Here is a 17,553-nt window from a genome sequence, read left to right on the forward strand (position 1 = left end):
GACTTTAACTCAAGAGACTAGATGCATGTACGACTTGATTTCAGAGTGCACCAGATGTAATCCTGCCGTGTCACATGTATCAAATTATGAAAAAGGTTTTGTTGCCCAACCGACTGTGCGAAACATTTTGCACAGCTTATTCTATGAAAATATAAAAACATGCAAGTCACTTGGAATAAGCGTAACATATGTTGCGGCACGAAGAAAGCAAAAATAATTCCTACTGCAAGTAGCGATATAGGACCCATTTCTAGGCGATGCCCTATGCAAAATTTTGCTTGAATCACTGGTACACTGCTTCAGGTACAACTGCAAGCTGAACAGCAAATGTGAAAAAAAAAGCCATGCTGGCAGTAGCAAGACGTGCTCCCAATATTTTACCATTAGCAGGTGATGCTAAAAAATCACTGCGACTACATGGTCATTCAAATAGAAGTACTCTTGGAGTGGCTTTCGCTTCTGCACTTGATTCCAAGATTTCCAACACCCATGCAAGCCCTGTTCATCAGAACTTTGAAATACCTTAATACTAGAGGTTGCAAATGGCCATCATAAGCATAGCTGGAAATTAGCCAAGCTGAGGTCACTAATATCACGGATTGCATTACAAGGCACAATACGCTACTTGACAAATGGTAGAGTAAAAGATGAATGGAAGAGAGAAGCTTGTGTCACTCTGAAGACAGCTTCATCTTTCAGGGGTCACACTGTTGTCACACAACGGTAATTGTCGTCTATCTTGCATGTCATTAGCACAACCTAGCATTCTTGGCGATGGAAAAGTAGCAAGAAAGCCAGACGGTGGCTACTGTTGTGTGACAGAAGGACGCCTCGAAGGCAGTTTCAGGGTGGTTGCAGCTTATTAATATTAAGTGCACAAGCTCATTCCGGGTGAAAAAAGGCATTAATATGCAAATGAACAACATAGTAGAAGCAAGGGATGCAGGAAAGTACTGCGTGTTGTGCGTTCCAAGTAGTCTTGTTGTGCCCGTTTTATTTCACCTTATCCTGAACTTGGTAAAACTTCGAGTACAAAGAACACAGAAGGAACTACAACGTTTTATTGAAGCAGCTCAAAAATTTTATGGCTAAAGTGTGCTCACAATGGGAAGTGGGCACACATCACCTGTCTCACAGTCATAAAAAAAAATACAAAAGTCGGCACACCAGGCCGCTGGAGATGACAATAAAGTAAAGAAAAAACTGAATGAGCAGGCCACACTTTCTCAAAAGGTGCAAAAGGAATATTTAAAGAGCCCCTCAACGAGCTGAGGCGTCACAAACAAACCAGCGGGTGCATAGACCACTCAGTGGCAACACTGTGTGGAAACTACGAGATGTCTGCTCACTGGAAGAACAGTTGAAATTTAAAATAAAGAGCATGCTAGCATGCCCCTCCTAGCGTGAGAGCCACACTTGGAAAATGAAAGGTCCCACGCATGCATGCCTTTGTCATGGGCACTCCTTGGAACGTCCACGGCCTGTATGGAGTTGTGCATACATCCAGGTCGGCCATGGACATCACAGACAAAGGCACGTGACTTGAGTTCTTCACAATGCCATCACTGCAAGTGTGCCGAGGAGCAGGAGACAAAGCGAAGGAACAGGAGGCAAGGCTCGTCTCGCGAGGGGCAAGAGCCTCGTGGAGGCCATGTCAGCTTCATCTCTTCCCCGATTTCCAATAACGAACAGAAATGATTCATTCTTTCTGCACAAAAACTCCCCAGAATACACCTTAACAGCTTCCAGTGAATGGCCATAAACTACAACAGGGCCTGGTGAGGGACTCTTTAATATGGGCATTTATTACGGACATTCACCAAAGTGAGCAATTATTAAGCTTTTTTTTTCGGCAATGCTGAAAAGGGACCGACACTGCAGGCTTCCTGAGAACAATTTCATACGCTTACATGACGCGTGTTTCAACGGCTGTAACGCAAGACAAAATAACTGTGCCAACAAGTCATTTCAACTTGCATATGTAAGAGCGGCAACACCTGAATCTGAACATTTATTTCATCTAACTACTCATTCCAGGATTGTAATTCCCACATAACAGTACTTGAACTGGCAGTCGACACTCACATGTGGATGACTACCGTAAAATGCCGAGCAAGCGCCCCCCCCCCCCCAACGGTGAAAGATAATCCGACCAGATTTGGAGGGGGGCGCTTGCTCGGTCCTGGACCGAAATTCAAGATGGTGGCAGAAGAGCCACTAAAAATAAAAAAATGCCCATCCATGTTTCTAATGAAATACTTTACTCATTTACTGTGTTTATTCCCCCTCGTAACCGTCAAACCGTTAAAGCAGCGACCGGTTTGACCAATATACGACAGGCCACATGACAACAGAATTTCATAAACAACATTAGGTATGCATTCAGTGTACTCATTCTTGTGATTCTTTTTACACAAGCGATGCTCGTCTTGAAAAAAAAGCAAGGGGGGGGGCTTGCTCGGTCATTGGTGCTTATTTCAGATCTACTGAAAAAGGGAGGGGGGCTTGCTCGCCATTTTACAGTAAATCTCCTCGTAAAGGGATGTGGGCTTGTACGATTAGCAGGAGTGCTTATTTTGTTTTATCTAGGTTAGAGGGTACCCGACTTATGAATCTCCAAATCAATATAGATGGGTTCAAGTACACGCATTCTCGTCATTAATTGCAGCTTACTAGTATGCTGAAAACACAATTGGTGCATTGCATGAGTAGTGGCCAACATTGAAGAACTTAATATGAGCACGACAATGAGTGATGCTTGAGAAACTCTAATCAAGTCACATCACCTAACCTCTGTATCGCTTCCCATGTCTATTCCTAAAATAATGAACGACCACTCAGGGAATAAAAGGCAGTGGACGTAACTGAAAGGAATGAGAGGTCGAAATCGGCGAGATAAAAGTGCAATTATTCGGAAAGCTGTTTCGATCTGTAAAGCAGATGACCTGCGGTTCGTTAAGGGATCGGTGTCGAAAGACAGTCATTGCAGCAGAGAATGGCAGAGAATTAGGTGGCGTGATGATAAGAAAACTCGTAGACCAAGGGTAGATATGGCTGATGCAAGACATGGGTGACTAGAGTTCACTGGGTGAGGCCTTCAATCTGCAGTTATGAAATACACTGATCACACGACACATATTTGTTTGATATGTGGTCCAATAGGCTTCTTGTTTTTGAAGATTAATAAACTCGCTAACTGCACGAGCATAAGTGGCCTGCGATTAAAATGTGCCCTACTTTAAGTAAAGCTGCTACCGGTTGGTAGCATCGGGTATGTGGTGCGTTTCTAGCAATTTGACGTCAGTCATTTCAAAACCTACCTAACCCGCAACGCTATTTTCACGTGGAATGCAATCCACCGACTTAATTCCTGCCCGATGTCGTGGCAGCAATGCGACCCACCGCGTCTCGCGACGACGGTAAAAAAGGTAGCGTTTCAAAGGTCGGTAGAGCGATGTTTCGCAACCGCAGCCTCATGCTTTCAGGGCGCTCCAGTCGAGCATGAAGGAGGCAAAGAAATTAGGTCAAAGCTCGTCAAGGACAACCACGAGGCGTTCACCTGACAGTTTCCGGCACGCCGTGCGCAACGCCTGCAGCGCACGAAAACGCGCGTCTCGACTCGTCAAAGGTCACAGTCGTCCCAAGAGACCGTCTCGACACTTACATGATCAGTCACAAGGCGATGATCCAGACAAGAAACCACCGTGAAACATATCCGCCTAAGCACACCCGCAGGTGACCGGGTGCCACCGTGAAACAATCGGTATCGTCCGAATTGTAGTTCAATGAAAACCGCGTAAGGGAAGTACCAAGATTACGTGGGATGATATACACGCGACGGCGGTACAGCAAGACGAAGTGTGACACACCAGAAAGTAAGTTACAGCGCTAACCGCAAGCTGACACATGACACAGTAGCGCACAACGAGAAAACGTATGGTTTGTGTCTGTTCGGCGAGCGCCACGAATTATGCAACTACGATCGCGCGTCACGATTTCTCGCGATCGACTCGCGGCACTCTGGTCCACGCCTTGGAAGCTGCATACACAATCTTTCGTTTCCAATAAGCTACAACATCAGTGCACAGTGACGCGCCGGAAGATGAATGACACGTGCGTGATTTGTCCCCGTAACCCCCACGTCACCTCCAGGGTAAACTGCCGCCAAGTGCGGCAGTTTCCCGCGGGATTGTGACTCGTTCAGAAGAAGCGACGAGAAACGGGGCGACAGACATACTAATGCGCACTGTCCTCCCGTGGTGACCGCCCCGTGACAAACGCGTGCGAGCTATGCGCGCCAACAACCTCAGCTGTGTAGGGCATTCGTCCGGGCAAGGTATTTATAGGTGCCACCGGTCGCACAATTGCGCAGCTCATAAAATGCTCCGGTCCGCAATGTCTCAACGCACCTTGTGCACGGAGTTTGGGTCCTTGGTCCAGGCTCGGTACATCTCCTCGACGTACACAGACGAGCTGCCGTTGAGGAACGGCTCGGCTGCGGCGCGGGTCACATAGCCCCGCGCGGGCACCTTGAGCAGGTGAACGCCGAAGTGGCCGGTGCTCACCAGACGCGCGGCACCGCACCTCTCGGACAGCAGGGCACGCACGAACGGCGTCAATGACGCGGCCACAGTCCTCGCTCGATCCATCGTCGACGAATGAATGAATGGTCCACGACCCCCCAACTAGCGGACACGGACGCAAAGCCGCGCACACACCTCTTCGCGCAGGGAGCCGCTACAACCGCTAATGCGGCCGCTCGCCCGACGAGGTCGCTGCAATGGGTTGCGGTAGGTTGTAGTTTCGCAAATTCACTACATGCTACCGCCACTCATTTATAGCTATAATTCTCGTTTGTTTTTGTAAAACTTCTTTGAAAAAAAAATCACAAAAACAAAAATAGCAGAGCAGCATGTGGTGTCTAAAGTGACGCCTCAGCAACAGGTTTTTTTTTTTTTTAATTTATAATTGCAAATCTCGAAGGCTATACTTTTGCTAACTGCCTAAGCCAGATGAAACTTAACTACAGACGCAGTATTTCAGCCGTCACTTATAATTATTATCATTATGAGTATTTACTTTTGCTGTATTTGTAACCTAACTACATTTAGCACCTACAAATCTTGCTTTCAATTTTTTGCCGAGTCAGCATTTTTTTTTTTACACGTTTAAAGGCTATGCTTTTTTGTACTGCGAGCAATAAAAACGTCATAGCCGCCATGCCTCAACATACTCCTTTCTCAGTATTGAAACCGAAACAGAAACTGTCGTTCAAAACCAAATGTTTTCCTGTAGCCCTGGTGCCATTCACCGCTGGAAGACGACGCAGAGGCTAGGCGGGTTCTCGTGTGTGCTCCTCGCGATCGTGTCCTCTTCTTTTGGTCCGACGTCGCCAGGAGTGCCGCCGCCTCGCTAACGCGATCAAGCTCACGTGGTGACTGTGACGTGGTGCTGGAAGGCGCCGAGCCTTGTTTACCGACGTCGCGTCGCTGCTAGCAGCTACGCGCTATCACTCACCGCGCACACACGACTCGGCGGCACTGCTGCGCTGCACACCACTTGGCAGCGATAATTTTGCAGGGGTCCACAATTCCGACGAAGATCATCGTGAACGTCACATCATGAGCGGTTATTACCCTCCACCGCAACAGAAGCAGGGCTATCCGCAGGTCAGTACCCTCCTTCGCTGCTGCGCATAGTAGGCGCCAGCGCGGGTCTGTCATTTTTGTTTAGTGCGATCGGTCCCAGTATTCACAAGCGCGCCCGTAAAAGGTCGCCGCCAAAAGGCCAAACAAGGCGTGTCGTTCACTGAGATATTCAAAAAATGTGGCGATTATTCTGCCTCCTTTCGCTTACTGTTCGCTCTCGCTGTGCCAGAGCAAAGAAGGTTAGGCAAAAATAATAACCACCCATATGTTTGTCACTGATTTTGCTCGCGGTTGAGGGCTGGTAAACTAGTGTAAGTTCTTTAACGCGCCATGCAATATGCTCCAGTCACAATGATCGCGATCGAGCGCCAGATCGGGATTTGAATTCCTCGATGGGCTCCCCTCTGCAGCAGAGAGCCAATCACGCTCGCGAAAATTGTTTATCTCGGGCTCGATTTTATATCGCAGGTATGCTGCAACTAGGAATTGAAATGATTAGTTTGTACGTTTAGCCTGTCGAGGGAACGCTGTTAGGCAAGTTTTTCACTCTGTTGTGCGGTCCGGTGCTCTGCAACGACATTTCAAACCATGTATCGGTGTTGTTTGGCAAATATGTTCCAGCTTATCGGGATTCCCGCGCATCGCTCATCTTGTTTACGCGTGACAGTGTCGCTTGCAGCCGCGAAACGCACTGTTTCACTAAAAACTTGAAGGCCGCCAGCCAGACTTTCTTCCCGAGCGTGACTACAGCTGAAACAAGTACAAAATAAATTGGAAGATCGCATTGGTAAGCCAAAATTTTCACCTGATATTTTTTTTTTTTTTCAGCCGGTAAAATATCACATAAAGTGGCGTAGGAACAATTGTCGAAAAATAAATAGGTAAAAACAGCTAGCTTACAGCTGTACGTGCTACACAGCGGTTCTTTTCTTTTGAGCCTCGAAACGTTTTCTTTGTATTTTAAATGACCGTACACCGTGCATTCATGTTGAATGAGCATTCCAGCAGAGCTATTAAAGAGCAAAAAGCACTTCTGCTCTCTTGGCGAAAGAAGGTCCACGTTTTCGTGTTTTTTGTTCTGTAAGCGGGGGCGCTGACTTTTTAATTTCATTTGTGGGAAGCACCACATTTGAGGTTACTTTCAACCAACCTCGATGGATCCGGCGGTTATATAATTACACGGCTTGTCACGAGGTCGACGATTCGATTCCCGGAGTGCGTCTGCATTCTGATGGGGTCCGGAATCCGAAAGCGCTCACTTTGGCAATATTTGTGCGCCTGCTAAGAGACCACCAGGTAGCCAAGATTAATTCGGAGCTGTTCACTGAATAACATCTCCGCTAAACTCTTTAAAATTTTCTCACTTCGTTCAAGTGAAAAATCTAGGGACTTTCCGCAAGCCCCATTGCTCCCTTGGGTCGTAAAAACCCAGTGCTCGAAGATATTCGTATCCCGCGCCTATTCATGCGTCCTTTTTTTTTTTCTGATCTCGCGACTAAAACAGATCTATGCTTATGACATAGAGCGTGGTACGTTTCAACCATCACTGACAGTGTGCCTATGCTGGGTAAAAACATTGGTATATTTCTAGGGGGGCTGGCCTAGCGATCAACAATATGGTACAAGAAGATAGGCGTGCAAACGCGGGCACAAGAGATCGGGGTCCGGAATCCGAAAACGCTCACTTTAGCAATATTTGTGCGCCTGCTAAGAGAGATCGTCTTGAGCACGTATGAGGTGCCTAAGCTCGAGGGCGCGGGATCGAGTCCCGGCCCCAATGGCCGCATTTCGACGGGGACGGAATACAAAGAACACCCATGTTCTTAGATTTACGTGCGCATTAAAGAACCCCAGGTAGTGGAGTCCCCCGCTACGGCGTGCTTATAATCATATCGGGGTTTTGGTACGTAAAACCTCAGAAGTCATTTTTAACTAGACATATATATACCCCACCCCTTCGCACGTGCATGCAAGCAACGTATGTGGTTTCCCCCCTTGAACGAAGTGCTAACATATGGGCACCCAGAGAGTCACGATAAAGATAATCGCGGGGCTGAAATCGGCTTCAGCGGAAGGCTGATCGTGGCAGGCATATCAGTTGTGTGCGACCACGAGATAAGAGACGAGTGTGTGTGTGTGCCTCATATGCGCACTCTGCCTTTCCACGGCCGCTAGACAGAAGGAAACGACACGTGGGCCTTCTTTCGATATGCAGAGACCGTGGCTTTTTCTCACTAATGCTTGTGTATTCTCCGCGTTACTGAACCTGAATATTGCAGATATTTTTTCTTAACGTTCTTTGCCGTCTGAAGGCCGCTATATATATATATATACATAATCTTCTGTCAGCACAGCTTTAACCTTTACTGCATCTCCCGAAATTCAGAAAACTACTCTTGCGTATGTGTGCGAGCATGGGCTCTGATTCGGCTCGTAGACGACAGCTCCTACCTTTTACCGCATACTCAGTGCACGAAAAACAAAAAGTGTCTTTAAGCTCGCTTCTTCGCTGCGGTGTCTGATGTTGCAACGCACACGCATTGTTTGCGAACATCATAATTCCGCTAAATCCAGCATCCTCGTCTTTCGGCCGGACCAGAGTCGCGCCGGCCTTCACTGAATGCAGACACTGCCTTCCTCCGGTAACCCGCCGTGCAGGAGGATTCCCTCTGGGGTGAAACGCCCTTTCGGTTAGTGCTTAGCTATTTCTCATCATTCTCAGAGGTGGTCTAGACTAGAGTTACTGTGCGCCGCCCAAGTCCCGACAGTGATCACGCCGCCGCGTAGTCAATTTGGGCCACCGCTGAAATGAACACTCCATTAACAGTTCAGAATGGCGGGAGCTCAGCGAGCAGCCAGCCCTGTTTCCTGTTCTTCTTCTGAAACGTCATTTTGACGTCACGAAGCTTTCACAACTCTGGACACAAATGCGAGGGTCGTAATGCGCTTCAACCACGGAGAACAAAAAAACGCCAACCTCCCCTGAAGCCGATGCCCCCTCGGGCTGTGGTCACAATTGCCAGCATGCTCCCGTTTCATTTTTTATGGCTGGGGGTGTTGATGGAATAACGCAACGAACTCAGCAGCCCCCGAAGATCCGCTTTTGGGCGCACACCTAGGAGCGCGTGCGTGAACTCTGATGGCGTCAGCCATCGAATTATGTCTAACGCACCCGTGAAGGTCGGTACGCATTTCCTGCATCGTTCTCAAACATCTGCGACACAAATTGATATGCATGTTCAGACGTGCATTTCGTCCTCATTCCACTCATTCTTCTTACGCTGGGGGTGTGCTGGCGGGTTCGGTGCGTCGACGTGGTCAAGAGCGAGGCGCCATCACGGCTCACCGCTTGTTCAAGTTAATGAATGCGCTCTGCCGAAATGGACCGAGTGTTGCCAGGTTTGGCTATGCAGCCGAATTGGGCTACGGAAAGAAATGTTTGTCGTCGACTTGAGCGAGATGCCTGTGTGGCCATGTTTGGGCTGCTGAAAATCTGCGACTTGGCGTTGCTTGGGCTATAGGTGGTGATCAACGATAAATAAATATAAAGCCAATGAAAGAATAACAGATAGCTGAGCTCTTTGGTAAGTATTCATGTTAAAAGGACACGACGTGCAAACACGGACACAAGATAGAAGTCGAGAGATTGAACAGTTATCTCTCACGCAGACCACCTTCCTGTTTGTACGCGCCGTAAGAGCGATTTTTTGTTACCCGGTGCAGTTCTATATATATACTCACCTGAACTGCTGTTACTATAGTGTGCAATAAACTTCCCTGTGTGTACGATTTTTCAGTTGTTAGCGGCGTTTGTGGTGTCTTTTCTCTTGTGTCCGCGTTTGCACGCTGTGTTGTCTGTTTAAAGGGCCCCAAAACAGCCTCTGAAAATACAAAATTGAGCGCGTTATTCTGTCTTGGCGTTTCTCGTATTTTTGGCGCACTTCGTGACGCCAGAACGGCAATTCACGTTAGGGCACATACTCTCGATTGGTACGAGAAATATCATGTCTCCCGCCCGGCTTTGCCATGCAGTCCGCCCACCCGTTCGCCCTCGTCTCGCATGTATATCGAGCGCGATCAATGGATTTCGTCCCAATTTGTGCGTTTCCGACTGTGCAAGCGGAGATAGCAGAGTGTAGCCGACAAGCGCGAAATCCTGATAGGCGCGGCGCTAGTGCTGACATTGTACGCGTGCTTTATGGGCCGAGGAGATATCGCCTATTAGAAGAGTAGTGAAGACGAGAACAAACCAGTGGAAAAGACGTCAGATTATTTCATTCTTCCAACGGACGAACTCTTTACAGCGGAGACGATGCTCCAGAAAAAAGGCGAGCCAGCTTCCACGGTTCTTCTATATTTTTTTATTGCGATAACATTTATATGGACACTCTGGACAAGTTTTCACCGTTGCCGTCATGTTTCGTATAAAGTTCAAAATCGATAACATCGCTCCGCGCATCGCATGTTGTACCCGCGAGTAAAAGCTCGCGAGCGCTGGCGAGGAACACAGCTGAAGCAGAGACGAAACAAGCCGGCCATCTCCGTCGCACGGAGGGCGCATGCGATAACATCACCCCGCGCGCGAGGCCTGCCGTCGATTGCTCCTCAACCAGCAAGGAACGCCCCGCCTGTCTTTCGCTGGGCAGAGCATGAAGGGACGCCGGGGTAGTGGGGGGGGGGGGGGCTGCATGGCTCGCGCAGCAGCGGTCGCTTGCGCTATCTCGGCAGACATCAGCAAATCGGCTCATATACTCTTCTGCGCGCTGTGATCTCACCGCTTCATGCTGTGACCGCTGATACGACAAACTGCGCGAAAACCGCTTATCTCCCGGGAGCGGCCGTATTCCCATACACCAGCGTTTTGTAGAGTTACGCGAGATCGGATCAAAAAGAGTTAGTTCGTATAACATTGCGACATGTTGCTATCGCATTCACTGCTTCGCCCTTTCGGTGAAGCAGATTTTTTTTTTTAATTTAAGGGACAAACTTAAATTGCTCTCCCCACCAACTCTTTAATCTAGTCCACGGCAATTTCGGGACCGGCGCACAGGTCTAAAGTGGTCACAATGAACGCGGAGCCTCTGTCGACGTGTCTCAAGCCCTGGCATTAGCGCGTACAACCCCGGACGACTCTTGTCGTATTCCTTTACTGTGCGGGGACTGCTGAGCAATCTGGTTTATATATCAACAGTCAACCCCCATTTATAACGAACTACAGTACATCTAATCGTGCTTATTGTCGAACACACCACTTGGCAATTCATGCATAATAATTTCTTTAAACGGCCCAAGCATATCGGATCATGTATACCGTTTTTCCGCCATAAAACCGCTGGCAACGTTTCCTTTTTCTTTTTTTGCTCGCATTGTCCTCGCGATAAGTTATTATCATTTTTCATCGCCTGTTTCGATCATGCGGCTGAGAACGTTTGACAGCATGTTCGAACGTAATTAGGTTCGATTGCTGCGTTGCCACAAGAGTCGCGCGTGTCTGTGATTTAAAGCGCAATGCCAACGAGCGAGGCTTTGTCCGCCACTCGACTAATGTGCCTGGCATGTTTTGCCGACAGTTCAAGTAATGTGCGTGTCACAGAACAGTAATAAGGCTTGTCGCATTCACAAGTGTTCTGCAGACGGGAGTTGCTTGTTGAGCGAGTTGGCTACACCAGCAGAATGCCACGGGCAAATGGGAAAAAACCGGGAGGTGCAGTTCGTGAACGAGATGGAGGACCACCTCTGCTCTTGTGCCTCGCGTTTTCTTTTTTTTTCCTATTTCATTGGCTTTCGGGTAAAGACTGGATAATTTATGTCGGTAATATGGGCACGTTCGTTTCGCGCGCATTTTCAGGCGAACGGCGCGGAACCGACGACAGTGCAGCGCACAGCAAGCGACTCTTCCAACAAACTTATTCAGCAGAGATACTTGTACTAGAACACTTCTACCAAACTTGCTGCACAGAAAGCGAGACATATTTATGTGGTTACTGCTTGTGTTACGAATGCAGTGTTTGTTTTAAAAAAATGTTGACGTTTTACGTCCCAAAACCACGACATGATTATGAGGGACGCCGTAGTGGAGGCTACGAAAATTTCGGCCACCGGGGTTTCGTTAACGTGCACCGAAATCTAAGTACACGGACCTTTAGCATTTCGCCTCCGTAAAAATGCGGCCGCCGCCGCGGGGATTCGATCCCGCGACCTCCGGGTCAGCAGTCGAGCACCGGCTAATGTATACAGTTGGTTCATGATCGCAATGTTGCCAGAGCTTTGTTTCCGTGCCTGGGTTGGAATGCTAAATCGACTTTCCGAGGTTTTCGACTCGCGTTGTAGCGTAGTCGAAATCCGGCCCCGGTTTTACTACTCTGCATGCCGCGTCCCGCGTAACCGGCTGCGCTCCTCTGCAGACGTTTGAAATCGATAAGTCATCACCGGAACCAAGTTCGTTTCGGGGCAAAGGGAAGCTTCTTTGGGAGCCTCTTTCATCGCACGCACTCGCAGAGCCATTTCGACGTGAGCAGTGCGCATCTAGTCGAACAAAACGGACTGTGCAAAGAAGGGAAAACAGCGCTGAATTTTTGGACGAACACAAAGGAAGACAGACGACGACCGGTCTGTGTTCCTTTGTGTTCGTCCGAAAATTCAGCGCTGTTTTCCCTTCTTTGCACAATGAACCAACTTGCCCAAGCCTTACCCTAGAAAACGGACTGATTGGCGAGCATAGCCAAAGGCGAGGCATAGCCAAAGGTGCCCTCTGCAAATGTAGAACATGTACACTATGTGTGTATGGCACTGCGAACTACCGTTAGCGATCGATTTTCGCTTAGCTTTGGCGCCTTTGTGTGCACGTATCAAAACTTCTAATTCTAGTTTCGGTTTTGTATTGTTTTCTTTCTTTTTTTTCGTTGGATTTGCACGCTGCTGTGATGCCTGCGTCTGGAAGGAGGTCCTGTTTTTCTAAAAACCCGCGCATGCAAACGGCATGTTTTAACGCGTAAGGCTAAGGATGGGGAGGGACCAGACCATTGGGCAGTTTACAGTAAATTTGTTAAATACTTGAAGCAATGCCATCAAAAAGTTCGTGCTACACAGTATAATAATAATGATAATAGCTTTGCGTGACCAGCAGCTATCTCCTTTAGCGTAAGGCTTGTGAGGTCCACATAGAGCACCCTGAGTGTATACGGGTTCCATATGCTGTGCTATCTGGAAAACTTTCTCGTTATCGATAAACGATTACTCCGCCATGGCGGTTATGGTGCTCGACCCCAAGGTTGCGGCATGGAATTTAGATGGAGGCGATATGCTTGAGGGCCCGTATACATACTTTCCGACGTCGAAATCCCGATATTCACCACCGTCTGCGCAGTGATTAATATTTACGTTGACCTCACGCATGCATGCCGAGCTCTTGCCGTAGGCGTGCGCACGAAGGGGCATTGACTACGAGTGCTGCGGTATCGGATGTGTCTCATTTCGATGGAGGCGAAATGCTCCGTGTACTGTGAGCGCGCGTTCAAGAGCACCCGGTGGTTTCCGGCGCCCTCCACTACGGCGTCCCTCATATATCCAAATGAGGGGGATAGATATATGGAGGTACAAGAGAAAGCATCGGTAGCAAAGGGAAAGAGGAATGCTGCAATTATGAAGCACAGAGCTTTATGGGGATACAATAGGTACGAGGTGCTTCGAGGGCTGTGGAAGGGTGTGATGGTTCCGGGGCTTACATTTGGGAACTCAGTAGTGTGCATGAAGTCAGAGGTGCAATCAGGAATGGATGTAAATCAAAGGACGGTGGGCCGCCTCGCCTTGGGCGCTCACGGGAAGACGACAAATGAGGCGGTGAAGGGTGATATGGGATGGACAGGCTTTGAAGTGAGGGAAGCGCAGAGCAAAATGAGATTCGAAGAGAGGCTGAGGAAAATGAAGAAGAGTAGATGGGCAGAGAAGGTTTTCAGGTATTTGTATAGAAAAAGCGTGACACGCAGTGGAGAAAAAGAACTAGGAGGCTCACCAGTAAATATACGGCTGGCAGTGCGGGCGATATGGCAACAAGGAGCATTAAGCGGAAGGTCAGAGAGGCGGAGAAGACTTATTGGATGACAGCGATGGAAAAGAAGCCGGCTCTGAGTAACTACCGAAAAGGAAAAAACGAAATAAGGAGGGAAAGGTTTTATGATAATTCAAGGGGAAGCGCTTTACTGTTTGAAGCAAGGTCGGGCTGCCTGAGAACGCGTAGTTATAAAGCGAGATTCAGTAACGAAGAAGAACTATGTACATGCTGCGGGGGAACTAAGGAAACGATGGAACATGTACTGATTGAATGTGGCGATATTCACCCAGGTATACGTGTGGGCACGAGTCTACATGAAGCCTTGGGTTTTAGGGACAACAATGGAAAGCTGAACACGCCCGCGATAGAAATAAGTAAGAGACGGTTAGAGTATTGGTGGCAGAAAAGTAGAGATAAAGTACAAAAATAAATAATTGGGGGAAAAAAGGTTATTCTGCCTTAAGAGGCAGAGAGATGGACTGTGAATTTATATTTTTTGTTATAATAACATAGATTTAATCAATGTAGATAAGGCATTAGGACAACATGAAACAAGGAAGTTTTTTTCTTTTTTTTTCTTTTTTTATCCTTCGAGCCTGGTGGCAGACATGTCACCGCCCCGTTATAAAGGGGACGCTCATAGCATCCATCCATCCATCGGATGGCCAAGTATCCTTTGTGCTCAGCGGCGCGGCGTCGCGTGCCCAGCCTTACGAGGTGTGCAATAATTTGCCAAGTGCCGTTGGGGCGGAAGGGGATTAACACGGGAGTCGCTGCAATGATACGAAGACTATTAACGCGCACCGGAAGAGCTGCTCAAGGAGTCTTCAGCGTTTTAATGCCGTGTTTAAACGCATTAACAACTTAAAGATCGAGGCATTGTTATTTTTTGTTGTATAGCGCTATATGATCAGCGCCCGTGAACATTTTTGGTTCGTGGGTGACATAAGAGCGGCATTCAAAAAATAACAAAGAGGAATGAAACACGCCTAAAATATTTCTGTCGAGACGTAGCTCTTGTGTGTCGTGTTTTTTGTGGGGCATTCCCTGTCGTCTTTTTTTCGTGCGACAACCAGCAAACAGATTAGCGCAAGGGTCCGGATCGACAAAAATACTGTGACTGCTGATGAACGCAGGACACCAGCCGATTGCAAATGTGACCGAACTGACTTGATAGAGCAATTTATGGGAATTGAAAATAGGTTTCCCATGTCGTTGGCTATCACGGTACATATTAGGGTAAGCCCTGTAATATTTGTCAACCCTCACCGGATTTCCTCTTACCCGCCGTTTAAACGTGGTAGGCATGCAGGGTGGCACATATAGATAAGCGTATTTGTAGCTTGCGTCTGGCCGCCACTGCAGTGCGCTTGTCAATCCACGCTGCTTGCCTGCATGCCTTCACTTTCACCCATTGAACGTTCTTACCTTGGCTGCAAGAGTGCTTTCCTTTTGTTTGCCGCGGAAGATTCAATTCCTTTGGCACAATGCAAAAGAGAGAAAAATTAATCGATAAGTATGCATCGAACGCGCACTGTGAACAAACTGTGGGTCCCTTGGAAACAGCGCAGTCGAACGATGAACAGCAGTGGCATCGCGAGCGCCATCTTAAAGGTCATGCACATTTGGTTGTAGTTGAAACGAAAGGACACCAACCAGCAAGTGTGTGTGACGAAAAACGTTTTTAGTATAAAACCCTACGTTTTGGGACTATTCGGTCCTTCTCCGAGGTTGACTGTGAGGCCTATATAGTCACCTCTAAAGTAAGGACCGAGGTGGTTGCGAAACATCGACCTTTCGAAAACAGCTGTCCCAGCTGTGTAGAGGCGCGCACTGCCGTGGTTTGTATCGCTCACTCGGTGAGGAAGGAGGAGCAGCAGGTGTTGCTTCGGCTCCGTTTGTGTGTGCCCGTCGCTTGGCGCTGCGCTGTTGGTTAGCGCTGTTGGTTAACAGGTGCCTTCACAACCACTATACCACCCGTCGCCAGGTAGATGCGATGAAAGAAACATTTTACGAGAAGAATTTCGCATGAAAGCACTTCCACGACTGGCTCGCTTCGTACGGGCTCTGGGATGTGGACTGCCGGAGTTTGCGAGCGGCACCAGACAACTCAAAGAACAGAAAGATGACCATCACAGGTGTCCACTCTCGAAATGCCATCGTCCTCTGGCGTAGTTTGGAAACTATTTCGTTTTTACGATTCTGTAATAATACGCGCGCTTTTTCTTTTCTGTTCCCGCAAACAACGTCTCGTGGGACAATTCGTTTTCATGCAGGCAATACGGTCGCATTTTCGGGTGAAATTGGATTATGCGACTTAAGTGGTGTTTCTGGTTTTGTCATTGATTCCGTGAAAAACAAAAAAGCGGTAGCTTCTTTAAGTTTCAGAATAACTCGCGAGCTATTTGAACGTTGTTTAATAACAGAGAACGCAGGGGACTAGAAAAGGGGAACGACACGTCGCCCCTCTCTTTTAGCTCTTATGAACCATCTAGCCTGCAAATGCATCGTGACATATAACAAACGCACTTTGGCTGTGGTTTATGCGCGTGACGTCGAGTGATGCTGCTCCTCATAAAGCAATATTCGGAGAAGTGTCGGTATAGAACCCACGTGAGCCTTTGGTATTGAGCTTGTCACCGATTTACGCGTATTTTAGATATTGCTTCGGATAATACGGCTTTCAGATAATGCGTTTTATTTTAGGTTTCTGTGAAGATAGTATATCAACGGTATTCCACTGTATATGACACACATCTAACCAAACAGTGCGTCTTGATTGCGGACGCAGGAAGGTGTTTTAAGCTGAGATTGGTTCGTGGATTCCGATTATTCTGGTTTGCCATATCGTTCCGTGGACCCGCCGTGATGGTTAAAAATGGTTGTTGAACTATAAGATCAGCTGCCGATCATGAGGTCGCGGGTTCGAATCATGACCGCGGCGCGGCCCGTGCAGCTTCGTGACACCATAACATGAATCCAACCAATTATGAAGCCATGCATAAGGGCCTATATGTTGGTTTTAATTAAGTGTAGTAATTATGGGATAAAAAAAAATCTGTAGAAGCGGCTATCATGAAAGAGGTGCACAATCGAGTCGGGCCGATCGGCGCTTTATATTTGTTTTCATTTGTTCGCTGACGCAAGGTCGCCTATCCGCTCTCCATTTCGGCATGTCGCGCACGGGTGGATGTGATAATAAACGAGAAGTTGCGGCTCAGCGTGCGTGTCGTTCCCTTTGTGCGTCGCCAAGGTGACTCGCCCAGTTTTCGTTTAATGTCTGTGTTTCGTTTTCTTTTTTTTTTTACGTACCAAAACCACGATGCGGTTATGAAAGCCGCCACGGTGATCTAATGGTCATGATGCTCGACTTCTGACCCGAAGGTCGCGGGATCGAATCCCGGCCGCGGCGGCTGCATTTCCGATGAAGGCGAAAATGCTCGAGGTTCGTGTACTTAGATTTGGGTGCACGTCAAAGAACCCCTGGCGATCGGAATTGCCGGAGTCCTCCACTACGGCGTCCATCGTAATCGTTTAGTGGTTTTGGGATACGTTAAACCCCAACATTATTATTATGATGGGGACTCGGAATTAATTTTATCGTGCACCTATAAGTGCTAGGGTGTTCTTCGCATTCCAAGTATGGCCGGTAGCCGAGCCCGTCTCCTCGAGCTGAACCTGCTGCACGAACCACCACTGCGACACACAAGCGGAGCACGGCTAATGGGGCAATACTTCACTCCAGGCGGACAAGTCTTTGGCATTCAGTCAACACGCTGGCTGGCGGGCAGTGCATTTTCCTCGGGCGTATACGTGACGTCAGAGCATTTGCAGAACTTGCGTCATCTGAGAGGT

At 48.1% G+C, this 17,553-nt stretch overlaps 2 protein-coding genes across 3 annotated transcripts in view; one reads left to right on the top strand and one right to left on the bottom strand.

Moving 5' to 3' along the window:
- LOC119390243 (2-oxoglutarate dehydrogenase complex component E1) overlaps positions 1-4,751 on the bottom strand; it is a 126,417-nt gene extending 121,666 nt beyond the window's left edge. For both annotated transcript variants that reach the window (XM_037657826.2, XM_037657819.2), the window contains exon 1: positions 4,410-4,751. In XM_037657826.2, coding sequence (XP_037513754.1) covers positions 4,410-4,649 — 240 coding nt within the window. In that variant the 5' untranslated portion in view covers positions 4,650-4,751. The remainder of the gene's footprint in view (positions 1-4,409) is intronic.
- A 570-nt stretch (positions 4,752-5,321) lies between these two features.
- The window catches only part of LOC119390262 (DAZ-associated protein 2), an 86,728-nt gene continuing 74,496 nt past the window's right edge, over positions 5,322-17,553 (top strand). The window contains exon 1 of the mRNA XM_037657843.2: positions 5,322-5,669. Within this exon, the coding sequence (XP_037513771.1) occupies positions 5,622-5,669 (48 nt within the window). The 5' untranslated portion in view covers positions 5,322-5,621. The remainder of the gene's footprint in view (positions 5,670-17,553) is intronic.

The sequence above is a fragment of the Rhipicephalus sanguineus genome, chromosome 1 (genome assembly GCF_013339695.2).
Source record: "Rhipicephalus sanguineus isolate Rsan-2018 chromosome 1, BIME_Rsan_1.4, whole genome shotgun sequence".
NCBI lineage: Eukaryota > Metazoa > Arthropoda > Arachnida > Ixodida > Ixodidae > Rhipicephalus > Rhipicephalus sanguineus.